Source organism: Anastrepha obliqua, chromosome 4 (genome assembly GCF_027943255.1).
Source record: "Anastrepha obliqua isolate idAnaObli1 chromosome 4, idAnaObli1_1.0, whole genome shotgun sequence".
NCBI lineage: Eukaryota > Metazoa > Arthropoda > Insecta > Diptera > Tephritidae > Anastrepha > Anastrepha obliqua.
This window is the reverse complement of record NC_072895.1, coordinates 79,461,384-79,488,954: the sequence shown is the minus strand read 5'-3', so window position 1 is coordinate 79,488,954 and position 27,571 is coordinate 79,461,384. Positions and strand designations below refer to the sequence as shown.

Here is a 27,571-nt window from a genome sequence, read left to right as displayed (position 1 = left end):
TTCTTTGTGAACCCACGCGAGATGGCAGACTAAATGCGTAATAACAACTTGAGTGATATCGTGTTTTAATAGTATACAAAAAATAACATAAATTAATCTTCAAAAAACTCGCACTGGTAAGTTTTAGTTGGATTTGCACTGTTAGCAGATCACCAAAAAAGAAAACAGTGCATTTGGCTAAATGTTTGGCCATTGATTATGCTTTTGCAAAGTACTATCGTGCACATTCGTACTTACATAGCTCTCGGTCCGCATACACACATTTGTGTAAGTATGTGTCGTCAGTGATTGCGGTGAGTTGGATAAGTTCTTGTTTTGACCGTTCGTACATCTTCGTTTTGTTTTTGTTTGTGATACATACATTTTTTTTGAAGTAGCTAACAATTATAGTTGAAAGTTGCTGATGTTTGAATTTTAATGTATCACTCTGTAAAAAAAAAATTGCATATTTAATATTTCTAAAGTGACTCAAAGACGGTAAGACATATTTTACATTGTCATAGACGTGAAGCCTGTGAGAAAGCTGAAACAAATATTGTTTAATTACCTACAATGAAATTGTATGTTGAAAAATATTTAAAAAACAACAAAAAAAAAAAAATAGTTGGAAAATTTCTCTTCAATTTCCTCTTATCAAATTTTCATTGAATTCTACACGTCAATATAAATAATTGAAATTACAAAAGTGTTACAAATTGACATGTAAGTTTGCATAACCGAGTAGCCATTTCCACAGGTCGTAAACGAAACTTTATTGCAATTACTAGAAAAATATATTAATCAGGCAATTTGACATATGTTTTGATATTTTACAGTGAACTATTTTTTTCAAGTCGTTCCAAAGGTTTATTTTTCAAAAAAATTAAGAAGACATCACGCTAACTAACCTTCCCTGTAAATGATGTATCCCGTTTTCGAAAGAAATCGATAAATTTGTGGATTATAATAACGTCATATCGATTCGATCCAAAATGCTCTGTTGACCGAGAAGGAGTGCTTCCAAAACGTATCTATTAAAGGTGGTGGCACTAGACTAACAACAACGTTGTGTATATTAGAATGTCTCGACAAAATAAAGTAGAAAAGAAAAGAACGAACTACGTGAACAGTCGACATACAATTTGAGATAACAGCATTCGACGATAATGCGAATAGAACGAGTTTCCGCCATTTCATTTTGTGCTGACATCCTAACATACATACTAAAGAAAAAAATCAGCTGGCCTACAGATATCAACTTTGATAGATTCGCCTTTTTCTGTAAGCATTAACCGACCAAATGTGGAATGGTGAGAAGAATGGCAAGCCAATTCGATTTGCCTGCTTGTTTGGCATCATAATCACGTTCATAAATCACTGAATTTCATGTCAAATACCATAAACTACTAGTACCTCTTTTTTCGTGCGAATGTGCATTTTTATAACTTCCGTCAGTGATGCCACACCGGCAGAGACACGAATTGGGTATTTTTTATGCAAAAATTGGAAATTTTAAGTTTCCACACCCCCATTGAGTTTTTCATTTATAAAATGTGCATTACCGAAGTTAGTAATGGGTACTCGGTTCTCCAGTAGGCCTTTATCACCCATATACACATACGTGCCATAAAAAAAGCAGAATCAGTCTAAACTATATAAGTAAAAAGTGGGTAACAAAAACAAGTTCATAAAAAAACAAACTGAATAAGTTAATGCAAAATAAAACTAACGATTAATAACGACTTTATGTGTTTATTTACATATCGCACCCTAAATACAAAAGGGTCACAACTCAAAATGTAGCTTCTGCTCAAATATGAACGAGACGTTATCAATAAAACGGTCCGCGGATGACATATGGCAAAAATAAATTTTTTGTTTTTTGGTAGGACTGTTATAAGCTTGCATGGCAAATTTCAGCGTGATATGTAACATAGTTTGTTGTCTGTGCTACTGTAAACAAGTCAAGCTCGAGTGTGGAAAATTTTGAGTTGTAACCCTTTTGTATTTAGGGTGCGATATGTATATATTTTAATGGCTTGCACCTGATGCAAAAAGAAGGCACTTCACTTATGGACATTAGTAGCCATGTTAGGCATTTATTTTTCAACTACCTTCAATACAAATTCAGATTTATAAAATAATAAAAATAAAAGATGAAATGCGCATTTTCAAGCTGCAAAGGCGGTATACAGTTTATTAAAATGAAATTCCCAAACTCCAATTTACACAATTTGGTGATTGTGCATTGATTTTAAACTGCCAGTAGAAATTTTCAGTAAATAATAAAAATTTTACTGGTAAATAATTACTGATTACTTCTATTTTTTCAGTAATCTGTAAAAGTTTACTGGTAATGCATATTAAATTACATTATCAGTAAAAATGTACCGTCCAAGTATGCGTGTCCAACAATGTATTCCAAATTCTGTGGAATATTACTGCTAGTAATATTATTTTTAATATTTATCTCGCCTCGCTTGCCTTGACATATTTTTTAAGAAAAATTTGTTTTCTTAAGCATTTATAACACAAGCTCTCAAAAACAAAAATTTTTATAGAGCGTCAGAATTTTATTATAAAGGGTCCACCATATAACTTTACGGAATTAAAAATGCTATAAAAAAGAAACTACTCAATATTTTTCCATATTTTATTTTGAAGTATAATCCTTCCGGTTAATGATGGAATACAACTTCATTCATGTGGCTGCCTCGGCTAGCCATGCACCATCCCATACGATCGGTCCAATTTTTCAACACATTTTCCATTGGCTGTGGCTGTATTTCAGCTATGACATCGCGTATGTTGGTTTTCAATGCATCAATTGTTGCTGGTTTGTTGGCATAACACTGGTCTTGGACGGCACCCCAAAGATAATAATCCCACGGCGTTGGTTTGTCAATAAGCAACCCAGTTTCTCTTACTTTTTTCGCAAAGTAACGCACTCTCACATGCTGGAGTTTCGCATCAACCACATAAAATAATTCTACTATGACCCTATTAGTTTTTATTTTCAGTTATCGCAAGTAATCTAGCATGATCACAAGTTTTTCTATTTTTGTATTTCTGAAAATGCATTAATTTTGCAGAAATTTAAAAAATCATGCGTCTGAAAATCAAATAGGTTTGCTTTTTTTACTTTTCGTTCGTCAGATAAAACAAGATGGCGTAGAACACGCTCAAAAATTCCACTTCTTTCATTTGCTTGTTCATACGTGATCTGAAGCCCGTTTCTGTATGAAATCTAAAAAAATTGTCGATTAATATGACGCACCATCGATTGGAACAAATCGCTCGATTGGTCGAGAAAAAGTATCGTAACGTAAACACATAAAAAAAGAAATCAGCTGGTCTGCTGCAGCCTGGTCCAGTCGACCAGGAATATGTGAAATTGAAACAACAATAGTCTATGGCAACATTGAGAAAAGTAAGTATGAAAACCAAAATGTGTATACAGAAATTTCAAGATTGATAAATAATTATTTATACTTTTCCAGAAATGTGCAATCGTTTCGTTTTGTACTAAACACGGAGGAATTAGGCCGACGTTTGTATATGGGAAACCAGCATATTAAAGTTCCGTATGCTAATTGAATAGTCTGTCAGTTGCGCATAGGATGGTTGCTTGGAGGCTCGGATGTCCGTTATAGCCGTTGCTAGTCACTTCGTTCAGAAATCTTGAGAATGTCAGTCAACGAAGAGCCGTGCGAAATATGTACTATTAAAAAACCACTTATGTTTATCATATTAAAAATGTAGTTAAACAATACCTCCACTTAAATACATGGTTTGATTGAAAAGTATGAGCCTTCCCGCGCGGAGCGTCTGCCAAGCGATCAACCGAATCGGCTGGTGGGGGAAAATGATCGTTGGACCTTCCCCTTTCACTAGAAACCGGTCCCAGTTCGCTGGCAACAGCGGTGCAGCCAACATCGCTCCGCGCGTGAAAGCTGTTTTAAAAGTGTATTAGGATTTTGCAGTGGCGAAAATGCAGCGGTAGTTGGAGTAACGTTACTCAATCAAATTTTGCGTAAAGCTAAACAGTTTGTACCTCTAGGAAGCACTGTAAACGCGGCATTTTACAAAGAAGTGCTCCTTCGGCTGAAAAACCGCGACGCCCGGGTTCGGCTCGACCTCGTCAACAATTGGACCCTTTCATCACGACAATGCGCCGGCGCACACCGCCTTCCTCTGCACCCCTGCATTGGCCAAGATGGGGGTGCCGGTGCTTCCCCACCCTCCCTACAGCCCAGACCTGTCCCCTCCGGGGACAAGAAAGTTGAAGGGGAGGCGCCTGAAAAGAAAGCTGAAGGGGAGGCGTTTCGACTCCAACGAGGCGATCCAAAAAACTGTGACAGCCGAATTGAATGCGATTCCGGCAGATGAGTTTTAAAAAAACATAATAAGTATAGATAAAAAATGCTTTTATGTAGACCTACAGTTTTAAGCCGAAATACACTCGGAGGTTTGCCATTGCCTGCCAAGGAGCAACTGCTATTAGAAAAAACGTTTTCTTCATTTTGGTCTTTCACCGATATTTGAACCTACGTTTGCTCTGAATTCCGAATGGTACTCACGCACCAACACATTCGGCCACTGAGACCGTTTGGGTCACCCAACATAAACGGATTAAATGGGAAGAGCATTTGAAGACCTGCAACTTCACCACTGGAGTGAGGTGGCTGTGGTCCACCGTAAGGTCCTTGTCGAACCCGACGAAGCACAACAACAGGGTGCATATTACCTACAATGGTTAAATTTCGTCGGACCCGAAGAGATGCGCGAACTACTTTAGCCGGCAATTCATACTGCATCTTCCGGCCGACAGATTCAAGCGTCGTACCACCAGACGGCTGCACAAACTTCCGAACAATAGTTCGCCGCTTGCTTTCTCCACTCATGAAGTCAAGGGGGCCATCAACAAAATGAAATCATCAAAAGCCATTGACCCTGACGGACATAACATGCGGATGCTGAAAAAGCTGGGTAGCTATTCTGCTAAACTTCGAGCTTGTTATTGAAATTTTACTACATATAAACTATGGAGATTGTGGAGGAAATACAATAACTGCAGTCAGACAAACTTTGTCGTTGTTGTAACAGCAAAAACACGTCCATATATATTGTGTGGATTATTTCCGAATTCGCTGTGTCGTCAGAACCCATGAATAAACGAATAAAGGGAAGTAGAATTACTTGCTTATGAAGAGGAAAGGTAGGTGAGAGTTATAGAAACGACCAAACAAAAGAAATTATACGCACACACACACTTTCTTGCCACGGCGTCTTCCGCATAAAAACGCAAAAAACAGTATTTGTTGGAGGCTTATATTCATTTGTGCTTTTACAATTTAACACACGGCTCCTTTGTCTGTATTAGTTGGTTTAGTTTAAATCTCACCACAGAATTTTCATAAACATGTAGTTTTCTCCTCCTTTTTTTTTATATTGGAAAGGGGTCTGATGTCAGACTTGTCAAAATCGCGAAAAATAAAGTAACAGTTTTGGGAATACACTACCATTAGTAACCAATTCGCTTTGGTGACAACCTAGATGGCGATAGGGATGTTATAATAGGCCTCTTCTATTCGCCATTTCCCGGCTCGCTATCTCTATGCTCGATTAACTTGACGAAAATTTTGCATGCGAAAGCAACAACAAAGTTATAAGATTCGCCGCCAGCGAGTATGGTTATACCTCCTTAAACTGGTATAACTCACTATCTTACAAACACTTGCAATGTAAGACAGCTCTATTCCAGCGTTGCCAATATATGTTAATTTATACCAGTTGCTTCATCTATTCGGCACTTGCTAACGCTTGGCAAAAAAAAGAGGCCTAATATATGAAAAGGACTTTGTAGAAGCAGAGAAGACATACATGATGTCACAACTGGAAACGAAGAGGACAAATGAGGCACTAAGCAGTGCTGTGATAAATAACAAAACATCAAACGAAGAGGAATCTGATGAAATTGATGGAGGAAAGTTTGAAAAAGGCACCAAATTATCTGAGAAGAAGAAAACTGAAAAAAAGTAATGTTGAGATAGCAGACGTCACAGAAATTAACAAAATGAAAGAAGAAATCAAACAAACCTAAATCACCGAATCATCAGCTGAATTGAAAATGGATAAAAATAAGTTTGAAGCCGCCAAATCTGATTTGCAATCCGACAACTCGGATAATGCTAGTGACAAATTTTAAAGCGATGGATCTACTACTTTGCAAAAGGACAACGAAGCAAAATCAACAAAATCAAAGGCTTCAGATGTCATTGATGAAACCAACAGTAAGTGCAGCAGTAGCAGCAATTTGTTACAAGAGACACAAGTCATCGAAAAAATAGGTACAGGCAGCATTTGTATCCTCTTCGTGATGCATTTGATGAGCCAGAAAATGATGAGAGCGAGAGTAGCGGCGCCATTTAGTAGCACCGCTGGTGAAGAAAAAGGATCTGCTACCAGATCCAGAAATTATGATAGTTATTAAGTACAAGCAGAGTATAAGCAGAGGTGCACGCGCATAGGGTATTCAGTCTTAGGTGAAGAGCGTGAACGTGTAAACGAAAAGTAGTAAATTAAATTGTTAAAGTAAGTAAATTGTGTTGCCATTAAATCAACAATCCACTGATCGAACGTAGAGGAATTATTGTGAAAGATTTATTTGGATTTTAACGTAAGTAAATTGCAGCAACAGTAAAGATATGAGATAATTATTTATGAAATATTAAAAAAATAAAGCGGAAAAATATAATTGATCGATTTTTATTTATATGTGATGGCTATTTACATATATCGTCCCCTTAGTATAACAATAGCCTATGTGCTCATGGGCTATTATTTTTTTATTGAATTTTTGGATTCTCCATCGTCGATTTTATACGTGGTCAAAATTTTGTCAAATTTTAGTTCCACAAAGTGGGTCAAAACGTCAGTCAAAAAATAATAAATATTAACAGACATAACGAGATTTGAGTGAGAGCTACTTTCGACAAAAAGTTTGAAATTCATTTTCTCAAAACATCAAAAAATTTATAGGCTTTTTTAATACTAATGGGACGATATCAAGTTTGAATTGTAACTAAAAATTACATAAATTGTAATTTTTTCTGAGCATTGCCGAATATTTCCTCCAGCGTGACTATCATATGGTCAGCCAAAGGACTTTGGACTTCTTCGTGTTGCAATCACAACCGCTGTGTTGCACGATTTTTAATATTATCAAGTGTGATGTCAAATTCTGGAAGCATCATGGAATTAAAATCGTTCTAACTGTTCAAAGCTCCGCCACTGTTATGGAAAATTTAGAAAAAAAAATTTTTGTTTGTACAGTTGCTCAATTTTTTTTCTTTGTTATTTTCAATAGTAAATTTACATTAGTATCGAAGTTATCAAGGAAAATATTTTTGGCAAACTTCATAATTTTTATTTATGTATTCACCTTCACCTCCCTATCTATGCTATAAAGGTGAATATCTTGTACGTTGTCCGCGCATCACTACGAAACGTCAACATCAAATGACGTAAAAATTTGTACACATTCATATTTTCACCCAATGAAGGTTATAGGCATATTTTTATGATGGAACTCCCTTCCCACAGCCCCAGGCCGCGCCACCACTCTCATTCGTCACTTATAATCGAATATTTGCTTAAATTGAATCTAAAAAATCTTAGGTTTTCGTATTTCCCACTATTTATAGCACACTCTAGACTTCATAATCCGCATAAGCTGTTCAACTATGACCCAAATGCAAAGTTCAAAAACGGTTTGAGATAGAAAATTAATAAAAATAATTTTGCTTGATGCATAGCAACGGATGCCTGGTATTGTAATATTATGGTTATTAATAAAAAAATTTTTTCTACGAAATTATTGTTTGTAATTCTTTTATATACATATCCTAAATCCCTCAAAACTACTCCTACGCGAGCGGGGCCGCGGGTCAAAGCTAGTATAAAATAAATTTCGAACATTTGAAAAGTATCAGCTAAGTTGCAATACTGCCGATTTTGCAATATTTGCGATATTCAGACAATTAATAATAATACTCATGCAAAGGTGCTGATTTTGGAAGTTTGTCTAATACAGATGTCATATGTATATAAAAGTGGTTTTACCTATAAAAAAGGTGCATTAAATATCCCATTTTATAGATAAAATGTTCAAAAAGCTAAACACCTGAATATACGAGTAATATTACTGAATCAATATCAATATTTCCGTACCTTTTGTGATATTATATTTTTAAACTGGGTAGTGGGGATTGCAGCTCAAAGTTGTGAGGTTATGGTTCTTTAATCCCAAGGTGTATTTTTCTCTTACTTTATTCATTTTAAATATTCCAAAAGTTCCAAGCATAGATGAATAATTCGGAATATTTCAAACGCCTTGCTTTTCCTCTGCCAACTGAATGCATAAGCATGTACATCAGCGTATATGGTACCTAAATAATATACCTAACATATGTATGTATATACAACGCATGAATCTGAAAACCCATACATACGAATATGGAGTAATAGATATTTATGTATGTACATATATGTTTTCGTGTGTTACACAAACTTTTTAAACAACGGAAAGATAATACAATGCATCTATTCTCTTTTTAAACTAAACTCTTGAAAATGTATGAGAAAATACTAATGAACATGCTTAACATAGGTAACGTATGGAACAGTCATATTTGTTTATTTATTTTAAAGTTTTCAGAATTGAATTTTTATAGAGCAATTAGAACAATTTAAAATAATTAATTAAATAATAAAAATTAATTAATTTAAATAAATAATAAATTTAGCCGGATATGCATACATACATATGTCCATGTATGCAAACGTACACTCCTAGGTATACTATCTAGTTGAAAACACATTTATTTATGTGGAATTTTGCAATTTTTTGCTGCTATGAGTCATAGTTTTGGTTTTTGTAACAAACTATTTCTGATATTTATCCTTAAATATAATAACTTTTCCTCCAAATCCTAATACTGGAAACTGTGAACGAGTAATACAGAAGCTAATTAAAGAATGTGAAATCAAAATACCGTAATATGAACACAATTCTATTCAAATCTATTTCCATTCGCCCAGCGTTGCATTAAGAATTGGTCTTCTAGAAGGAAATGGAACATTATTAATCGATAAAATAGGGGTATTTATACCAAACTCTTTTTGTTATTATCAAAAGTAAAAAAAATAAATTTAAAGAATAAAAGTTACGGAATTAATGAGCTTGGCGTGAATCACTGAAAGAGTTAATTGCAAACGTGAAAATTCGCAAACAATTGTTTACGATTAAGTTTCTTCCATAAAGTTAAAATCTGAGAAGAACTAGTTTTGCGTAATTGCTCTTGTTGAATTATTAATTTATTTGAATGTACCAATAATTGGTATGTATGTATTTCTGTTCATTTGTTTTTTTTTTTTTTTAATTTTTTTTAATTTCGATACCGCACTCTGATTATTTCCCATTATTTTCTTTAGAAGCATGTGGTGTATTTACAGCAACAACATAATTGTAGCGATACCTACTACACGAGGTATCAGCGCGTTTCGCATGCTCGTCCATTTGGTGAACTTTCTGTCAACCTACACACGAAACAAGTATAAATTGAAACACAAGTGAAAAGACGTAAAGGTATTACGATCATACGGGAGTTCTTTTATATACAATGATATTTTTTACTTAGAAATCCAACAATTAAGTGAAAAAATGTGCATAATTTGAGGGGAAGAATATGTAAATGCAATTCTCGTCGTGCATGTGATAAATAATGCAGTAATAAGCCGGTGATTGGCAACCGCGAGCAACTGCTTACATACTTCGGAATCTGTGTACATGCTGTTATGTGAAAGTGTGTGTGTCAATGGTGGCGGCATTCAGTTCTTAGTTAATCGACTAGCAATAGTGTCAACATCTGAGTTTACCACGTTGATTAGCTTCTGTTGGATTTTGGTGTCTAGATAGAAGCAGTGGTTGTGGGTGAGTGTGCTTGTAATATCGATGTTTGAATATGTAAAAGAAAGATGAATACTTAAAAATGGATTTTATTTTCCTGATACATGCAGCTGTTTGTGTCAATTTCATGGTTTCGGTGGATTTTTTTTTAGTCAACATCCCGAATTGTTTCTACGCATTTTCTTTCGATAATTTTTAGGATCTGGTTCGGTGAAAAAATATCGAATGTGATAGGGCTGCCAAATCCCAAATATAAATATTTAAATTTTTAACGGTTGTCTAAGGCGTCTTGCCGTATTGTATTTACATTAGGATCGCTTCAATTGAAAGCCGTGGCTATGATGGCAGATATTTGTTCTACGAACATGACATGTTTTTTGGTGAGGGGTGCTTACAATTGAGATTGTTATTTTTTGTTGTTGTTTTTTGGAACACTGAAATTTGTTTTTCTTTTCGATTGGCAACACTGATTGAGGTATACAAGTACAGTTTGCCTCATACACTTTTCATATGAAAATATTTCACAAGGAAAAATGTATAGTAAAAACCGTATTCTATTTTTCCGCCATTTATGAAAAAAAAAACAATTTATTTAAAGTGATTTATGTAGAAAAAATAGCAATTAAAAAAAATATGTTACATTCATATCAACAAAATAAAAGATCAAATAAATCTATGTACATGCTTATTTTCATGGTGATATACATAATATTTGGCGTGAACACCTACAGCATCTATTACCAATTGAAACCTGCTGGGCATACATGAAATCGTTTTTTTAAGCCATACTTGTGTGGACTCTTCTCGTTCCAATTTGCTGCACCGTATCAAGTCGCTTTTGGTCCCTTCCTTTTTCAAATACGGCCACAATTTTTCAATTGGGAGTATCTACCACTTTTGAGCAATTCTTTGAGGGATCCTAATCTTGGTATAATTTAAGTGAATATTTATTTCGATTTTCTATATCAGTGAGCCTAAGTTTTTGTGTACTTCTTTTAAAATTTGTCACGCAAAATGTCTAAATAGATTTCTTTTGTCATGTTGTCTTCAATAATTTTATTTTCACCAACACCTTTGCTATAAAAAAACCCCGTACTATCACATACACCCTACCAAATTTCGCTATGGGAATAAAAACCTTTTTTAAGGCTTTTAGAGGCTTTATCTAAACTCTGTTGGGTAGAGCTATATAACATAGCATTATTTTTTGTCTCATCACAAAGGAAAACATTATCCCGAAGTTCCTCTGAGTGCGAAACTTGAGTTAAAGCAAAATAAAGTACTTTGCAATGTTAGCTTGCGATAGTAATGACTTTTTCTACTTGACAAGGCGCATTCATTAAGGGGTTACATGGGTTTCGTTGGTTCAAAAAATCGATTTATTTTTTTTTGGCTTATTAATTTCTACAACATCTCAGGAATATTATCCTAAATTTTCAAGTCGATCCGAAAAATAAATTCGGAGATACAGCCTTTAGAATGTATGCGCTCCAAGCCACTTTTTTATTGTTACTCAAAACTTTAAACTCGTTTTTCTCGGAACCGTGTTTTCAAAGTCGGTTGTCAAATATTCTCGAAAACTAGTCAACCGATCTTGATGAAATTTTACACAGGTGTTCGAAATACAATTTACTCGTGCTTGAAGGATTTTTTTTTTTCAATTACAACTATTTAAAAAAACAAAATGTCAAGCAAATTTGACCGAAATTTTCATGTTTTTGGAAAAATGTCTGTCAAAATTCCAATTTTTACTTTTTTTCTTTCCTTCGTTCAAGTACGAGTTTAAGGTCTTAACTAAAACACTTATTTTTGTTTTTTCATTTTTGATGAGCCTGTCAGGAGTTATGCTGACAACGCGGACGCACCTTTTTTTCGAGGGGTCACCGGAAATGACGTCACAATCGAGGAGTTTTAATTTTTTTTTTTTTAATTTCAGATATTATTCTTTAAACATGTATCTATAAGACAGAAAAAAGTTTGAATTAAATAAATAAATTTTACATAGAAAAAAAAAATATTGAAAATAGGCCTTTTTTTACCCGACGAAACCCATGTAACCCCTTAAAGGTGGTGGCACTAGACCAACAACAATGTTTTGTACGTTTGATTTTCCAAGCAAAATATTGGCAAATCAGAAAACAAAGAATGAATTCGCCTTGTTCCATTCTGACCTGACAGCCAAATGGATACGGCTGCGGCTAACATCCTTAAGACTTCATTGTTGACCTTTCCATTCTTGGTGTGAGCACTTTTGTCTACCACTGAAGTGTTTTAACTATAACTGATTCTCGTTTTCTACGCGATTTATAATGTACATTGTTCTTGCATTAGTAGAAAATTTTCAGACATTTGTTTTGCTGATTTACCTTTATGGTAATTATAATTGCATAATATTTACACTCAGCATTATTGCAGAAAATATTTCTTATTGATGCCAATTTTGAGACAACGCAAAATATGGCGCAATTTGAGTTTTGTTGTTGTTTTTCCATATTGCACATTGAAATAACTATTTTTGTTTACAGGATCAAAGTGTTCTGCTACAAAAAAAGGATGACAAAAAAATATGCGATAATCGAATCTACTAAGAAAATAATAGGTCTCTTCTATTCGCTCAGTCGACGAAAAATTTGAATATGAAAGTAACAACAAAGTTATCGAGAAAGATTCGTCGCTAGAGAGTGCAAGAGCTCTGTTTGTCCTTGTTACTCAGGAAGTCGTCACGATTGCACGAGCGATATTTCTCATCGTCTAAAATCTCTGTTAGCCAAGACTTAGACATAATTTTACATTGCTTAAATACAAATTCTCACACCAGCAATAGGTGTTTCTGGTTAGCCTAACTGCACTAAACTTAGAAAACATAAAGAGTTGAAGATTTCAGTTTCCTAAGCTATGTATTTTACGTCAATCGAGAGCCGTGAGAGAATCATGCCGTCACATAATTTTCTTTAAATATTTTGAATAATATTCCTCCGATGTAATCTATCATACAAAATAGAATGCATTCTATCTCCGAGTGCATTTCTGCCATGAAAAAGCTCCTCATAAAAAACTATTTGCCGTTTGGAGTCGGTTTGAAACTGTAGGTCTCTCCATTTGTGGAACAACATCAAGACGTACGCAACAAATAGGAGGAGAAGCTCTGCCAAACACCTAACAAAAGTATTCGCGTGAATTATTATTATTATTTTTTAAGCAATGTGAAGGCGTGTTGCATGACTCTAACCACCTACTAACATGTCCCATTAATCCTACTCACCTAACATCCCTTTCCCTCTGGACCCAACATGTCGAAACAGCACGTTTTCTGGCCCTCCGGTTAAATAAAGATGATTGGGCGACTACACCGCACTGGCAGGGTTTAGTAAACTGCTACAACAACCTCAACAGCAAATCAAACAAATAAGCAAATCAAAACATTGTAAACATGGACTATCTCTAGATCTAAATTCTAAATCTGCCTACGATATATCATATCTGTAGCCCGTTTTCGTAACTATTCTCGATCAAGTTCTCTATTGAAATCATAGATGACTAGATGGGAAACTCTTTTTCTCGTGAGAGCGCTGAAAAATGTGCATTTTTTATAACATTTGCCAATATTGCCACACCGGTAGAAACATGAATTGGGGGAGGTAGGGTTTAGCGCTAAAAAAAACACTTTTTTTGTGAATTTTTTACAGAAATATGGCTTAAGATACTTTAATAAAATCAGTTACATGTTATTGTACATCTTTTCAATAAGTTTTTAAAAAATATTAATAATAAAATATTGACAAATAAGCCCATGACAAGTTTTTTTGGAGATATGTTTTTCGAGAGGTGCTCTGCGGTGCCAATCGGCATTCGTCGTAGAATCATCTGAAACTAAAAAAGTCGAATTTTTCAGTTAAAGTATGACGTAATGCTCCCCCCTACATTAATAAAATTTTTTTTTTCATTTTTGTATATTAGTTTTGGTGGCAAAAAAACGTAAAACGAGCATTTTTGGCGAAAAATTTCGCCATATTTGTAAGTGAAAAACAACCTTAAAAAACAAAAAATAAAAAAAAAAAACAGTGTAGGGGGGAGGTATTTTTGATTTAGAAACCGTGTGCCAAATTTGAAAAGAATCGGTTGAATAGTTTCGGAGTTGTGATTGGCACCGGCTTTTAAGAAGTCGTTTCGGGAAAAACGCGTTTGAAAAAATGACTCTGAGAAATTATCGATGCTCCGCATTCGAGGTAGAGTGCCTACAAAGGCTATAACTTTGAGAGTTATGCTCCGAACCACTTAAAATTTTGACACAACATTCTTGAAATGATTTACTATAAGATGAGTGAAGAAAAAAAATTTCGATTTTGTGACCCTACCCCCCCCCCTTAATATAACACAGAAAGTGGGTAACAAAAAAATTCTCAAACAACGAACAGAAAAAAATGAGTCGAATTGATCGACAATCATGGTAGTCTACTGACGTGTTCCATTCCATTTTAGTTCGAATACTCGATTGAAAGAGTTCTGTAGCCAAATGAAATGAAATATTATCGATCATTATTCGCACTTGGCTTTGGGGTGGTCACAACATACATTCATTTATTTCAATATTTCCACTATTAGATTTGATTAAAATCACCGGAACGCTATTATTTCCACTTCGAATAAAAATTCCCCCTTCAATATATATAATGTAAGCAACGAAATATGTAGACAAAGCACACATTTTTGACACAAGTGCCCAAGGTGAATTAATCAGCTGATCTACTGATATCAGCTTCTATAGACACACCTTGCTTTCAAGTAAACTTATTTTCACTAATATTTTGCTTTTCAAAAAGTTTGTTTTGGTTTCTATCTACCAAATTAACCTATGTGTGACTGCGGCGGCTGCCGTAGGCGAATGGGTTGGTACGTGAATACCATTCGGAATTCAGAGAGAACGTAGGCTTGAATATCGGTGAAATACTAAAATTAAGAAAAGGTTTTTTCTAGTAGCGGTCGCCCCTCGGCAAGCAATGGCAAACCTCTGAGTGTATTTCTTCGTTCTTCGTTCTTGACTAATTCTTACTGGACTTTTACACAAACAAACCTTTCGCTTTGTTTTACTTAAAAGATTCTCTAGTCAAGTGATAGCTTTGAACCCTGTCATAATATTAAAAAAAACAGAACGAAGCCTGAAATTAAGAAACCAACAAAATTCTTCCAAATATAACAATGCGCTACCTGAATTTTTAAAGCGCATGAAGCAAAGGTGATTTAAGCTGAAATGAGTGGTGCCATAACCGTAACCATAGCAATCAGCTGTTCTGATCAAAGATGTGGGCATCACTGTAATCGATTTTAGGTGCCGCATCATGGCCATAACCGTAGTCGTGTGCATCTATAGCCGTATGTATGTGAGAGCTGCTTGGTGGTGAAAACTCCAAAGTGAGGCGTGAGTAGGCTTTTTCAACCAAATTTATGATGAATCGGCTTCTTTTATGAAGGAATTTCGCAACTTCGCGAAGTTATGTAAAAAAAAAGTTTTTGCTACCATTTTTACTAAAAAGGTATTTAATTTTTCCACTTTTTCACCCTTCTTAAACGCGACATTTTGAAAAGGAGCGTCAGAATTCTAATGTCACAAGTGAGCAAAACTTTAATAATTGAATCATGGTTCTGGTTACGGCTATGGCTATGGCCCCGCCAACTGAAATTCCTGAAGTAAATTTCTCCTCCTCACCTGCTCTTCCTCTCTGATGTTGGGGAATCTGAGCTGTATTTAAATTTAATAACCTTTTGATTTTGCTATTTGAAATCTTTTGACAGTTAATAAAACCCAACTCTCAATACTCTTAAATTGTTTTTAACTAAAATTTTGCTCAGATGTTTAATTTAAACTTTGGTTATTGAATCGGGATAGATGGAAAAATGATTCTTATTTGTAACTTGAAAGCTTCATTTTGTCACAATCTCCACAAATTGCAAAGATTTCACTAATTATATATGTTTTTTATTTTTTTCCAGTTAATTGTTGCATACGGCTTCGTAATGAAGTTGACAAAGCATCAGTTGAAGATAATTCCACTCATTCAGCGCAAATACAATGTGTCTATCGGCTTTTTAAAGTCAAATTTGGCCAATATTGAAAAATTCCTTTGGTATGCCTTGAGTCCTCGATTGGTTATAAAACGCATTGCTATTCGAAAAGGCAGCAAACAACGCGTCATATTGAACTATTATCATTTGAGGCGAGTGTTATTTGATCAAGCGGAGCGCAAGGTAATAAAAACTCGGAGGCGAAATGTACAGCAATGGTCCCGACAGATGGTTTGCTACTTGCGTAGAAAATATGGTGTTAAGGAACATATTGAAATCACATCGTGTGCGGATAATATAGACATAATAGATAAAGCAACTGAAGGAACTTCTAGAGGTGGAAGCATGGCTCCAGAAGAAGTAAGCAAGCAATTGAAAGAGCAACTGGAACTACTCCGCAGCGGAAAACGGACAGTGCCACTCATAGAAAGTGAATCAAAATCTGCTGAAAATGAGATCACCGAGACAGATAGATCGAGGTGTGATTCATCAGATAAAACTTCTAACTGCGCGGCATCCTATACATCAGCTTGTGTTGCTGAATGCAATAAAAAAGATATGACGGACTCCAGTGAATGTAGTCATGTCGCAACAGAAGTATTAAATAAGGCTGATAGCGTTGTCCAAAGCACATTGGAAAGGACACCAGAAAAACAAATTATAGGAAGGGTCGAAACTCGATTAAAGCAACCAAAGCATAGCTATAAGACAGATAGGAATATTGATGCTGATGGTGAGACTGTGGAACTGCCTTCATCTGATTGCCCAATAATGATGCCCCATTTAGAAAAATTGCAGCCAAGTGCACCTACGACAACATCAAAATCACTAAGTGGGAATAGTAATTTTTTGGATATGCTTATGAATAAAGTTCGCGGAAAAAATATCTTAACTGAGGTTCCCACCAACACAAATGCTATTCAACCCTTATCTGGGGGTGACAGGACCCCGGAAAGAAGTTTTGATAAAACGCATGATAACAACGAACATTTTACAGACTCAGGCGAAGAGTTTTTTGGTTTCGATGAGACAGAGCGTTTGCCCGGTATGATGCTTACTCCACTTGTGCCATTTTCGGCTCAATCCAAGGGCAACGCAAACGTCGCCTTTGTTAGCGAATCGCTAAATGAGTTTATGCGTGAAAACTTGCTAGAAAGTAGCGGTTGTGTAGCTGACAACATTGAAGGTGGCGCTGGGCGCAAGCATCGGCAGGCTACTTTGGACGGATTGGTCACTCCCGAGTGCGTGCCACCGCGTATGGAGATGCCTCTGGTTCCCGAAAGTTTGCAGAAGCTACGAACTGTAGCAGAGAGACGCCAGTATCTTCAGAAATTCAACCGAAATCATAAATTAGCAATTATCAATAACGAAGCGGCCATTTGTAGGGAGCTACAAAGGAAAATACGACACCAAAAATCAAAAAGCGTGTCGCAGCAGTTGTTACAGGCGCCAAATTCACAAATGCCATTTACACGGCAAGGCTGGCAAGCGGCTTCATTCGTTACCACGGAATTCAACCATTATTATTACCAAACCTTAGATGTGAGGGATGGGCAGGAGCGTCTGTGTGTGCGACTTCCTGGAGTGCGTGGCAACAACGAAGAACGCAACAAGCAATCATATTATAGTCGTGTGCCGAGCAATCTCTTAACGAGTAAATGCAATAGCGATAATTGTAGTGATGCTTTAGTATGGCGCGATTTGAAACCAGTTAAAACTGAACCAGATAAAAAGAAGTTGAATAAGTCACCATTGCCAAGCGTTTTCAAACCTTGCCCACTATCACACAAGCCTTTCCAAAAACCTTTGGACGATGAGACAGCGCCACTGCTGCTAGCTGGCGGAAGTATGGCCGTGGTACGCATGCCAGTTGTGGAGTTGGAAGTTTTTCCAGCCCTCGGAAAGCCGCTGCATGAAGTGGCTAAAAGGTACCTTGAGTACATACTTCCACACTGCGACATAACGCGTGAGTGGGCGGAGTTCAGTGTGTCTACATTGCAGCAATCTACAGAGTGTAAGAAAAAAGAAAATACAGCGGATCAAACAAATGATAAAGTAAAGTTGTCCAGCGAGTCATCTGAATCATTTTCGTTCCCCATTCCATATCAAAATGATCGGAGCCACATTTTGGTGCGTCGTGTAGTTGATCGCTCAGAGAAACTGGACGAGACATTCGAGACTGCAACATCACCTGTAGAAGATTTTTCCTTTCGTGCAAACATTGATGAAAGCGATGATGTATTAGTGGAGTGTGCAGATGTGCTTAGTGAAATGATAAATAGTGTTGCCATAAGCTGCAGTGAGAACTCGTTCATAAAGTCAGATCCAGACGAATGGCCAGTCGGGAATGATGTTGCCGATATTAAACAAGAAAAGGTATCTGAAATATTGAATGCTAAAGACGATAAAATTTGCAACAATAGACCAGCGCTGGATGACTCAAAGATGGGTAACCAAGCTGTTGCGAACAAGAAGCAGAATCGACTTCTGTAAGTAAAAATATCAATACGAATATTAAATAATTAGCAAGGGCAAAGCTTCACTTATACTACATACATATATGCATATACAGTTGCGAGCGAAATAATAGCAGTTCTTTAAATAACATTTTAGCTACCATTGCAGTTTTACTATTTCGAACATTTTTTAAGGGGGGGGGGGTAAGGGATAAACGCTAAAAAAAAACACTTTTTTCATGAATTTATTGTAGCGAAACGGTTCAAGTCAGTTTATTAAAAGTTGTTGCATATTATAAAGTAACATTTCAAGAATATTTGATAAAATTTTCATGTAAAAATATTGCAAAATGAGCGAATGAGAGCACATTTACGTAGACGTCTTTTCAAAAATACATTTTGCAGTAGTCAGCATATCTCAGCGTAGAATCATCTGAAATCAAAAAAATCGAATAATTTAGTTAAAGTATGAGTTAAACTTCCCCCCAACGTTTATTTTGACGATTTATTTTCATTTTCAGCCATTTGGTAGTCGTTTGAAGTAAAAAGTGATTTTTGACGAAAAAATGCCGCCATTTTGTAGGTGTAAAACCACCTTAATATAAAAAAAAATGGCGAAAAAAAAACGTATGGGGGAGGTTTTTTATATGTAAAATATGTGTGCAAAATTTCAAAAGGATCGGTTGAGTAGTTTTCAAATGCCAATGACTACGCACTTTAAAAAAAAAGGTTCGAGAAAACCGCGTTTAAAGTTTGTAACGGACTACGCGCGCAACTGCTGCGTCTCGGCAGATGTTTGAGGCGGCTCGGCTTTATGCTCTATAACTTAAAAAGTTTTGCTCGGATTGACTTAAAATTTTAACGCGGTATTTTTGAAATGTTTTACTACAATAACATGCAAAAAAAAAATCGATTTTTATCCCTTACCCGCCCCTTAAATATTTCTTTTTGCTAATGCGTTTATCAACACTAGTAATGAATTAGAAATCGTTGAGTATTTTCAATAAGAATGGTTTCTAAATTTGAAGATTGTGATAATATGTTTGTGATAATATTAAAATAGTTTTTAGTTTATCTTATTCCAAAAACTTAATTGTATAAATTTTTTTCAGACTTGAACTACGTCGTCTAAACGCAACAATAATTGATGCAGCTGTAAAAGCGGAAAAAGGTAACTCCATTGAGCATGAAGTATATCGTCCTTTGATTTTTAATTTATGTTTTTAATATTTTTTGTTTTAGGAGTGAAGCCTTGCACAAAAGAATACTGTGCGCTTGGTTGTGTCTGTAAAAGTCTTGCAGATGACTATCCTCTACGCCAACATTGCGGTAAATCTAGATGCGTCATAGAATGTGCATGCAAATCATCAAACCAGTCTCGGATAATGCGCCTGGAAACAGACGTAAGTTTTATTTAGTGAAAGAAGATCTTGTATCCAGTCTTAAATTAAATAAATATTTTTATGTAACACATTAGGGACGTTCAATCACCACCGAAGACGCATTTATGCTACGTAGACAAGCTACTGCACGGCTGGCTCGTATGGAGAAAGAATTTACATCCACAATTGTTTTAACTGAAAACGAAACTCTGCTCATCAATGAATCACAATATGATAAGAAGCGTCGATGTACGAAAGCTCCAAAACGATACGAAGACTTTGCCGATGCCGACGACGACTATATAGGACGATCTACAGCGAATACCCCACCAAAGAAAACCCAAAATGCTGCAGTAGTGTCAATTGAGGCGGCAACGGAATCATCCTTAAATTCTGGTTTCTCAGAGACATCTACTGAGCTACGCGAACCTATATACGTCAAAGACAAAGTATTGGAAAAACTCAAGCATTGCACTGTTCCATTGGTTCGCTTTGAAGGTGCACAAAATATGGCTGTATGGTGTATGGTTCATGAGTTATACAAATGCTATTGTGGTGGTCGCGCTACAGAAGGAAAACCGCTCGTCATCGAAAAGGATACTGGCAACCACGCAATTGCTTGTAGCGACCAAACAAATTTAGGAAAGAAGCAAAGTGCACTTGCAGATGATGAATACGTAGTTACATCAACAAAGGCACGTTACTCGTTTGAGAAATTGGAAGAAGAGCCAGAGGAAGACGAAGAAGAGGAGGAAGAAGAGATCCGTGAAGAAAATGAAAATATTAGAAAAAGAACCGAAAATAGAAGAAATGCTGATCGAAAGTCTCAAGGCAGTAGTTTAAAATATATTAGCACAGATGACGAAGAGAGTGGAAGTGACAAGAGAGATGAGCCATTGGAGGATCCACTAGGCTCGGACTTTGATGTTGAAAGCTGCCAAGCAAAGAGACCGAAGGTGCTAACAAAACGTCCAGAAAGGCGGGGTCGTCCAAGTGAGATGACTTTCATTAATAAATATTTCAACACTGCATCGGACGGATGCCGTCGAGCAGTTGTAGTTCCTCGAAAAACATATTTACGTATGAACCGTAAACGGCGTGCGGAAGTTCAAGATTTCATAGCGAAGCACGAAAACAAACAATCTATGTTGTTGTTGAACGAACACATTTTGCGCTCAGTTTATTACCACAAACACGAAGTGGAGAAGCAACGCAAGGAAGCGGCACAGGACTCATTGTTACTCAGTAAAAAACGAAAACTAACAGAAGGGGAAAATTCAGAAAAAGAAGATGAGCCAATTAAAGGTAATATTTACAACCTTTCCTATTATGTACCGGTAACAAAAAAAGTTTCGAGGCAAGTAAAGAATTTTACACTCATTTCGTAATGTGGCCAGAAAATTTTGGTGAATACTACTAAAGTAACAGTTTCTAGTCAAATATAGGTGTATAAGCTTAAATCCGCGGTTTTTTAGTAAAAAAACCCATTTTTTTTTTATAGAAAGCAAAAAAATAATTTATTCAAAGTATTTGCCCTCGCTAGCTATACATTTTTCCCATCTCTCGGGCAATTTGTGTATACCACGCCAAAAGAATTCTTCATCTTTCGAGGCGAACCACTCGTCAAGCCATTTCCGGACGTCTTCGTACGAATCGAAGTGCTGTTCGGCGAGCGCGTGACCCATCGATGAAAACAGATGATAGTCCGAAGGGGCCAGGTCTGGTGAATAAGCGGGATGAGGTAGCACCTCCCAATTGATTGTCTCCAAGTAGTTTTGGACCATTCTTGATGTGTGCGATGGGGCGTTGTCGTGGAGGAAAATCAGCTTCTCATGTCTTTGTTCATAACGAGGCCTTTTTTCACGCAAAGCACGGCGCAATTTGATGGGTTGTTGGTGGTAGCGATGAGAATTAACAGTTTCACCAGGTTTCAACAGCTCATAGTAAACGACACCCTGCTGATCCCACCAAACGCACAGCATCGTCTTGCGTCCAAAGCGATTAGGTCTTGATGAAGAAGTTGATGGTTGGCCGGGATCGACCCATGATTTTTTTCGTTTAGGATTCTCAAAGTATATCCACTTTTCATCGCTAGTCACCACAAGATGCAGGAACGACTTTCTTTTATGCCTAGCCAGCAAGATTTCGCATGTGTTTTGGCGTCGCTCCATCTGTCTATCGTTCAATTCATGGGGTACCCATTTTCCGACTTTTTGGACCTTTCCCATGGCACGTAAACGCATGGAAATGGCTGTTTGAGTGACACCTAACTGCTCGGCAAGCATTTTTTGCGATTGGGTATCGTTCTCATCCAAAAGAGCCTGCAATTCATGGTCCTCAACTTTTCTGGGCCGATTTTCACGCTTCTTGTCACTCAAGTCAAAATGGCCGTCTTTGAACCGACGAAACCAGTCTCTGCAAGTTGCTTCCGATAATGCACTGTCACCATGGGCCTCCACAAGCATTCGATGCGATTCGGCAGCCGATTTCTTCAAATTAAAGCAAAAAAGTAGAGCTTCTCGCATATGCTCTTTTTTTGGCACAAAATTAGACATGATTACGCAAGGAAAAAAGTGTGTTGCTGTATGAAATCACTGATGATGTGCAGTGATTGATGTAAACAGGTGTCGAACCCATGCAAAAAAATATGGCATTTCTATGGTAACTTGATATGCTCACTAACGCCATCTACGAGCAATCAGCGGATTTAAGCTTATACACCTTAAATCCGCGTCAGTGAGTAAAATTATTCACTGACAATTGTATTGAATACAATTAATTATCAGTGATTTTTGTTAAAATAGTATTAGGGAGGAACAACTATAAACCAGCAGATGTGTGGTTATATTGAATTATTTTACAATACTTTTATTAACTCGTATTGAAATTGCTTAACATTACGCTTTTGATTATAAATATTTTCTACCGCTTTTAGAATCTATCACAGAACCGGTGGCGAAGAAGCCCTTGAATGACGAAGATCGGAGAATTTTAGAATTAACTGATGAAGATTCATGTCAGTCATCTCTTTCGTCGTTACTGTCAACATCCTCAAGTAAACCAGCATCTGATAGACGATTGCGTAAAAGAAGCCACCGGCAGCAACGAAATGTGCCAGATGGCAATAGCATTGTACATAATACCCCCGAATTCGTCAAAAGCACTATTCTGGAAGAAGATAGTAATGATATGGCTGATGCCGCAACCTCTGTCAAGTCCACCAAGGTGGAGACTCTTGAGCCAGCCGTCAATAGTATAGAGCAAGGAAAGAAATTATCGGACATTGAAAATTCGAGCAATGACAATGAGCTTACACTCATCGATGCAGAGCCGTCATCATTAACTGTTTCCGGTCATAAAGGTGAAGGCGAGAGTGTTACAGACTTCAGTTCTGCGGCCTCTGAATGCTCAGCCGCACTATCTCTAAATATGCAACCAACGTCTTCCTTTTCACATTCACGAATAGATTTCTTCAAAGATGTGGTGCGTAGCATGAACAGCTTAGTGAACAAAAAGATGCAGGATATTGGCTTAGCTTTGAAACGTGAGAGTAAAGTGATTCCTGCTCCGAATGATGAAATATTGTGCATCATTAAATGGTCCAACTTTTTGGATGCCTTTATCGAAGGATTTGTTTTCATATGGGAAGTAAAACTTCGGGATGAACAAACTTTCTTTGCAGCCACCATTAGTAATATGATGCCTATGGTATTGGACGCTGTAGGTGTGGTAAATATCGCAGCCCTACCAATGAAGCAGCTACCGCTACTAGGTCGCATGCTGCTGCAACGCTGCCGCAGCCCTCAAACTTGCGATCTGGCTATTGTGATGCAGGGTCGCTTGAAGTATTGGCTTGTTAAGGGTTTCTTACGCGCAGATAAGTCTAGTGCTTGTGCAAAGCCAACGCCAAAGTCTCACCCGTTACTTACGCGTAAAATTAATGTCCTATCTACTTTACTAGCGAAACAGCACATCCGAGAACTTAATAAAAAAGTTACTCAGAAACAAAAAGAACAACATCCAGATACATCGGAGGAGGATAAAAAGAGCACAACAATTTCAACTCAAAGCGCTAGTCCAGAGCAACATTCCCTTTTGAGGCAGCAGCTCTTACCACCGGTACATCGTGAACAAAAAACTATATCTGCGAGCAACAGTAGGAATAGCAATACGAATACTCGCGCCATGCAAAAGACAAAACCAGTTGCAACTGGGAGGAAAAGGACACTGGAAAACAAACATCAACCAGCGATAGTCCGTTGTCCAGTAACATCTAGCACATCGACTCATAGTGCATTGGTTGCAAAGGATAAATCAAAAGCGCACACCGGATTGTCAATGTTGCAGGAGTTGATTAACAATAGCGAGTATTCGGACATGAAGACGAACATTGCACTTCGCAAAGTTACTTCAGCTGATGTTGATGATTTGCATGGATTGGACGTCACAACGGGTCCACATCGTTGGCTTGTACTTGAGCTCTACAAAGATTTTTCACACATATATGTCCCAGATTTTCGAGAACTACTGTCGCTCGATCGTATACAGAAAGTCATGGCATTCAGTAGACAAAAGCAAAAAATAGTCAAATTGCAATTTTTCCTAAATGCCGCTTTCGATGCGTTCGTAACACCGTCTTCTCAACGTAAAATCTACTTTGGTCCGTTAAAACTGAATATGCCTCCGCCATTGCTGATTTTATTACAAAGCGTCGACGGCAGGATGATGCTGCGGGAATCATATCAGCAAATGCACAATATACGAGGGGATTCAGGCGAGAGTACAACAGGTTTTTGGATGGTACGAAAGAATGGACAGGTAAATATTTTTAAACGTTTTTAATTATTACAGCCATATAAATTTCTATGAGTATTCTTCTTTTTTTTACCGAGAAAGCTTGTTCAAAACTTCACTCATGTATTTTAAATAAATTTTAAGCTCGATTTGCAATTGACTGATAGTACTGAAGAGGCCTTGCATGGTGAGAAGCAGTTATTTGGCGAATTGAAGCAGATCAAAGCAACACAACAAAACAATGCCTATGAATCTGATGATGACGATTGCATGATTGTAGATAATGTTGAGCCCCAGTTGCCGTTTTCCCCACTTGTACCACTGTCACAACCCAGTATTACAGTGAAGCCCCTTGCGGAACTACAATCAAAACCCAATCAGGCGACATTGTCGCGCCAACTTACTAATTTTACTATACAAAAAAGTTCCAATTCCAATCGCTTGCAAATAACAAATGTGGGAACTACAGCGGAGGTGCTCACCTCCCAGTTACAAAAGCTACCAAATACTACTGATGGAAATTTGCTAACTAGCACGCAAATGCCGATAAAATTGCCACTAAATACTCAGATAGCACCGTTATCTAACGCACCCCCTGGCCAACAAATAACGTCACTAGTTGACAATCAACCTACGCCTATTTTGTGTGGCCTTCCACCTAACGCTGTTATCACAGGCGTAACACCGGCGCCACAGGAAGCGCCGTACGCCACTACAATTTTCATTTCCAATCTTGGTTCAACAGCCCCAACTGCCGGCAGTGGTGTACAGCTTTTGGATAAACAAGTAGCATCCATTACACAGCCAACATCACACATTTGCCCCGCCCCCATTCTTTCGAAACCCCTTACCAATAGCAGGTTTCTTACACCGGATGTCCGTGTTACTACTACCGTAAATTCTGTTTTTGGTGATGCAGTTTCCACACCTGTATTGACAACAGTGAGCAACATAAATTCCAATATTTTCTCATCGCCAATAGCTGAGCTTCAGAACGAAGCATTAGACAAGAACGAATTGTTGCTAAGCACTGCGAGAAGTCAATCGACAACAGAAGTCGCTGCAAATGTCGAAACAACAACAACAGTCTCCACTGTTAGAGAGCGGCAGCAATTATCGGCAAGTGATACAAATGCACCCAATACTTCCTCAGCCGATTGGAAACGGTTTCTGTTGGATGAACATTCTAAAACATCAACTATTGGTTCTACAACAATTACGAAAATGGTTGAAAAACACGAATCGACCGTTCAGAATTTATTACCTGTCAATCCGCTGGAAATCCCGACGAGCCTTGAAGAAGATGAATTTGAGCCAGCTGCATCGATTGTTTTTAAACAGCATGCGTCGCAAACTTCGCCTGAAGCGAATGATTCACGATCTTTAGCCCCAAAAGTTAGCGTGGGAAAGAATGGTTCAAATTCTTACCCTACAAAAAGTATGCTTAATACATCTACTACTGTAATTTCAATAACAGCAGCTACAGCAACGGCAACGGCAAGCACACTTACTACCACGACAATAGAGGCGAACACAAAAACTGTGCCAATGACATTATCACAACCTGTAACAACGACCCAAATTTCGTCTTCTTCAAAAACAGATACAGTAGCAGCAAAATCACAAGCTATGGCTCTACCGCTTCGTAATTTGCCAACTAAAGTGGGACAAAACACGTTCAAACAAATTATTGCGAAATCTACTTCGCTTCCGTATGGATCATCGGCGAAGATAACCAAAACTAATGCAGCTGCCACAAATTCATCCGTTATATCGAAAACATCAAAAATAACGATTTCGAAGGTTAATACGTTGAACAAATCTTGCATTCAACAGTTTAAAATGCCGTCCCAGCCTTTGAAGCTACCTACGACGCAATCTTCCGGTTCTCGTCTATCGTTACCGGCTTCATCTCGTATCTCTGCAACCAAAACAACGATGTCACCAATGACAAATATCAGTAGTCCTGCCCCTAAGCCGTTAATAAACGTTCGACCAGCAGTTTCATTACCACAACGCATGGGCACTGGAAGCCCCACAACGCAACGTCGCAGCGATTCTGCACTTTTCGGCCCGGGTATGGTCAGTAAGAAAGTAGGTGACATAATTACGGCAAGAACGGGACCAACTCAATATAATGTTCCGCAAAAATCCAATGTGGCTGCAAGTACATCTAGGGTATCTTGTAAAGCAAAAGCTGAGCCATCAAAGTCTACAGCACCTAATAATAGCAATACCACATTTAAATCGGGAGAATCTAAATCTGAAGAGCAGTATGGTATTTTTTGTTCTGGTGCTGGCGACAGTTCTCCAAGATTTTGGGCAAAACGCGTAAAAAATGCTTTTATCATCAAGGTACCAGGCCTAAGAAGCGTGGTGCATCGTCCAGATTTGGAAAGCGTAGGCACATATCTTAATCAGTGAGTAAAGTCGTTATATTCTTTTTGACCATTGTAAAAAAAACTACTGCATGCATATTAATGGCTAATAAAAAAATTTTATTTCAATTTTTGAAGGCATCTCCTGTGGCAGAGTCCCGCCATGAAATCAAAACTTCCGATTAAGTGGAAGTTTGTGCCATCAGATCAATTAAATCTACCAATTAAGATGTTAACAACTAATAAGGATGGAAGAACTGTAAGTATAGCGATTAGCAACTCATTTGTAATGATATAATCTACTGGCAATTATTTTATAATCGACGTTTTAGACGGAGAAAGTTCTTGTGCGACGCGTAAAAGTGGCAGAAAGCGCTGCACCTGCGCCAAAAGTCACATCGCCCCGCCCTGTCTGTAAATTTTTAAAGGATGTGGCGAATGCTGCAGCTTCTACGCCGGATACTAAATGTAGCGAACCAATTTTAATCGAAGATTAAAGATAAGGGTCTCGTCTTATATTAAAATAGTTAAATAAATATGCATAATATTATA

The 27,571-nt window shown here is 37.2% G+C and overlaps 1 protein-coding gene across 4 annotated transcripts; it reads left to right on the top strand.

Annotated features, from left to right (window-relative positions):
- Positions 1 to 22: 22 nt before the first annotated feature.
- Positions 23 to 27,571, top strand: LOC129245597 (uncharacterized). Of its 4 annotated transcripts, none has more exons than XM_054883863.1 (9): positions 23 to 116; positions 15,938 to 18,498; positions 19,578 to 19,636; positions 19,708 to 19,868; positions 19,943 to 21,152; positions 22,783 to 24,665; positions 24,786 to 27,061; positions 27,158 to 27,278; positions 27,352 to 27,571. In XM_054883863.1, exons 2-9 carry the CDS (start codon positions 15,962 to 15,964, stop codon positions 27,514 to 27,516), a joined length of 8,412 nt encoding a protein of 2,803 aa, XP_054739838.1. In that variant the 5' UTR covers positions 23 to 116; positions 15,938 to 15,961; the 3' UTR covers positions 27,517 to 27,571. The 4 variants fall into 4 exon arrangements, with proteins under 4 accessions (XP_054739838.1, XP_054739841.1, XP_054739839.1 ...); XM_054883866.1 differs by lacking the exon at positions 23 to 116 and adding an exon at positions 130 to 293; XM_054883864.1 differs by lacking the exon at positions 23 to 116 and adding an exon at positions 9,566 to 9,628.

What these genes read in the sequence shown, in the direction of transcription:
- LOC129245597 (XM_054883863.1), top strand. Translation starts at nt 15,962, where the DNA reads ATGAAGTTGACAAAGCATCAGTTGAAGATAATTCCACTCATTCAGCGC. An exon ending in AGAAGATGAGCCAATTAAAG is followed by an intron (nt 21,153 to 22,782) that starts GTAATATTTACA and finishes TACCGCTTTTAG; the next exon opens with AATCTATCACAGAACCGGTG. An exon ending in TGGTACGAAAGAATGGACAG is followed by an intron (nt 24,666 to 24,785) that starts GTAAATATTTTT and finishes ATAAATTTTAAG; the next exon opens with CTCGATTTGCAATTGACTGA.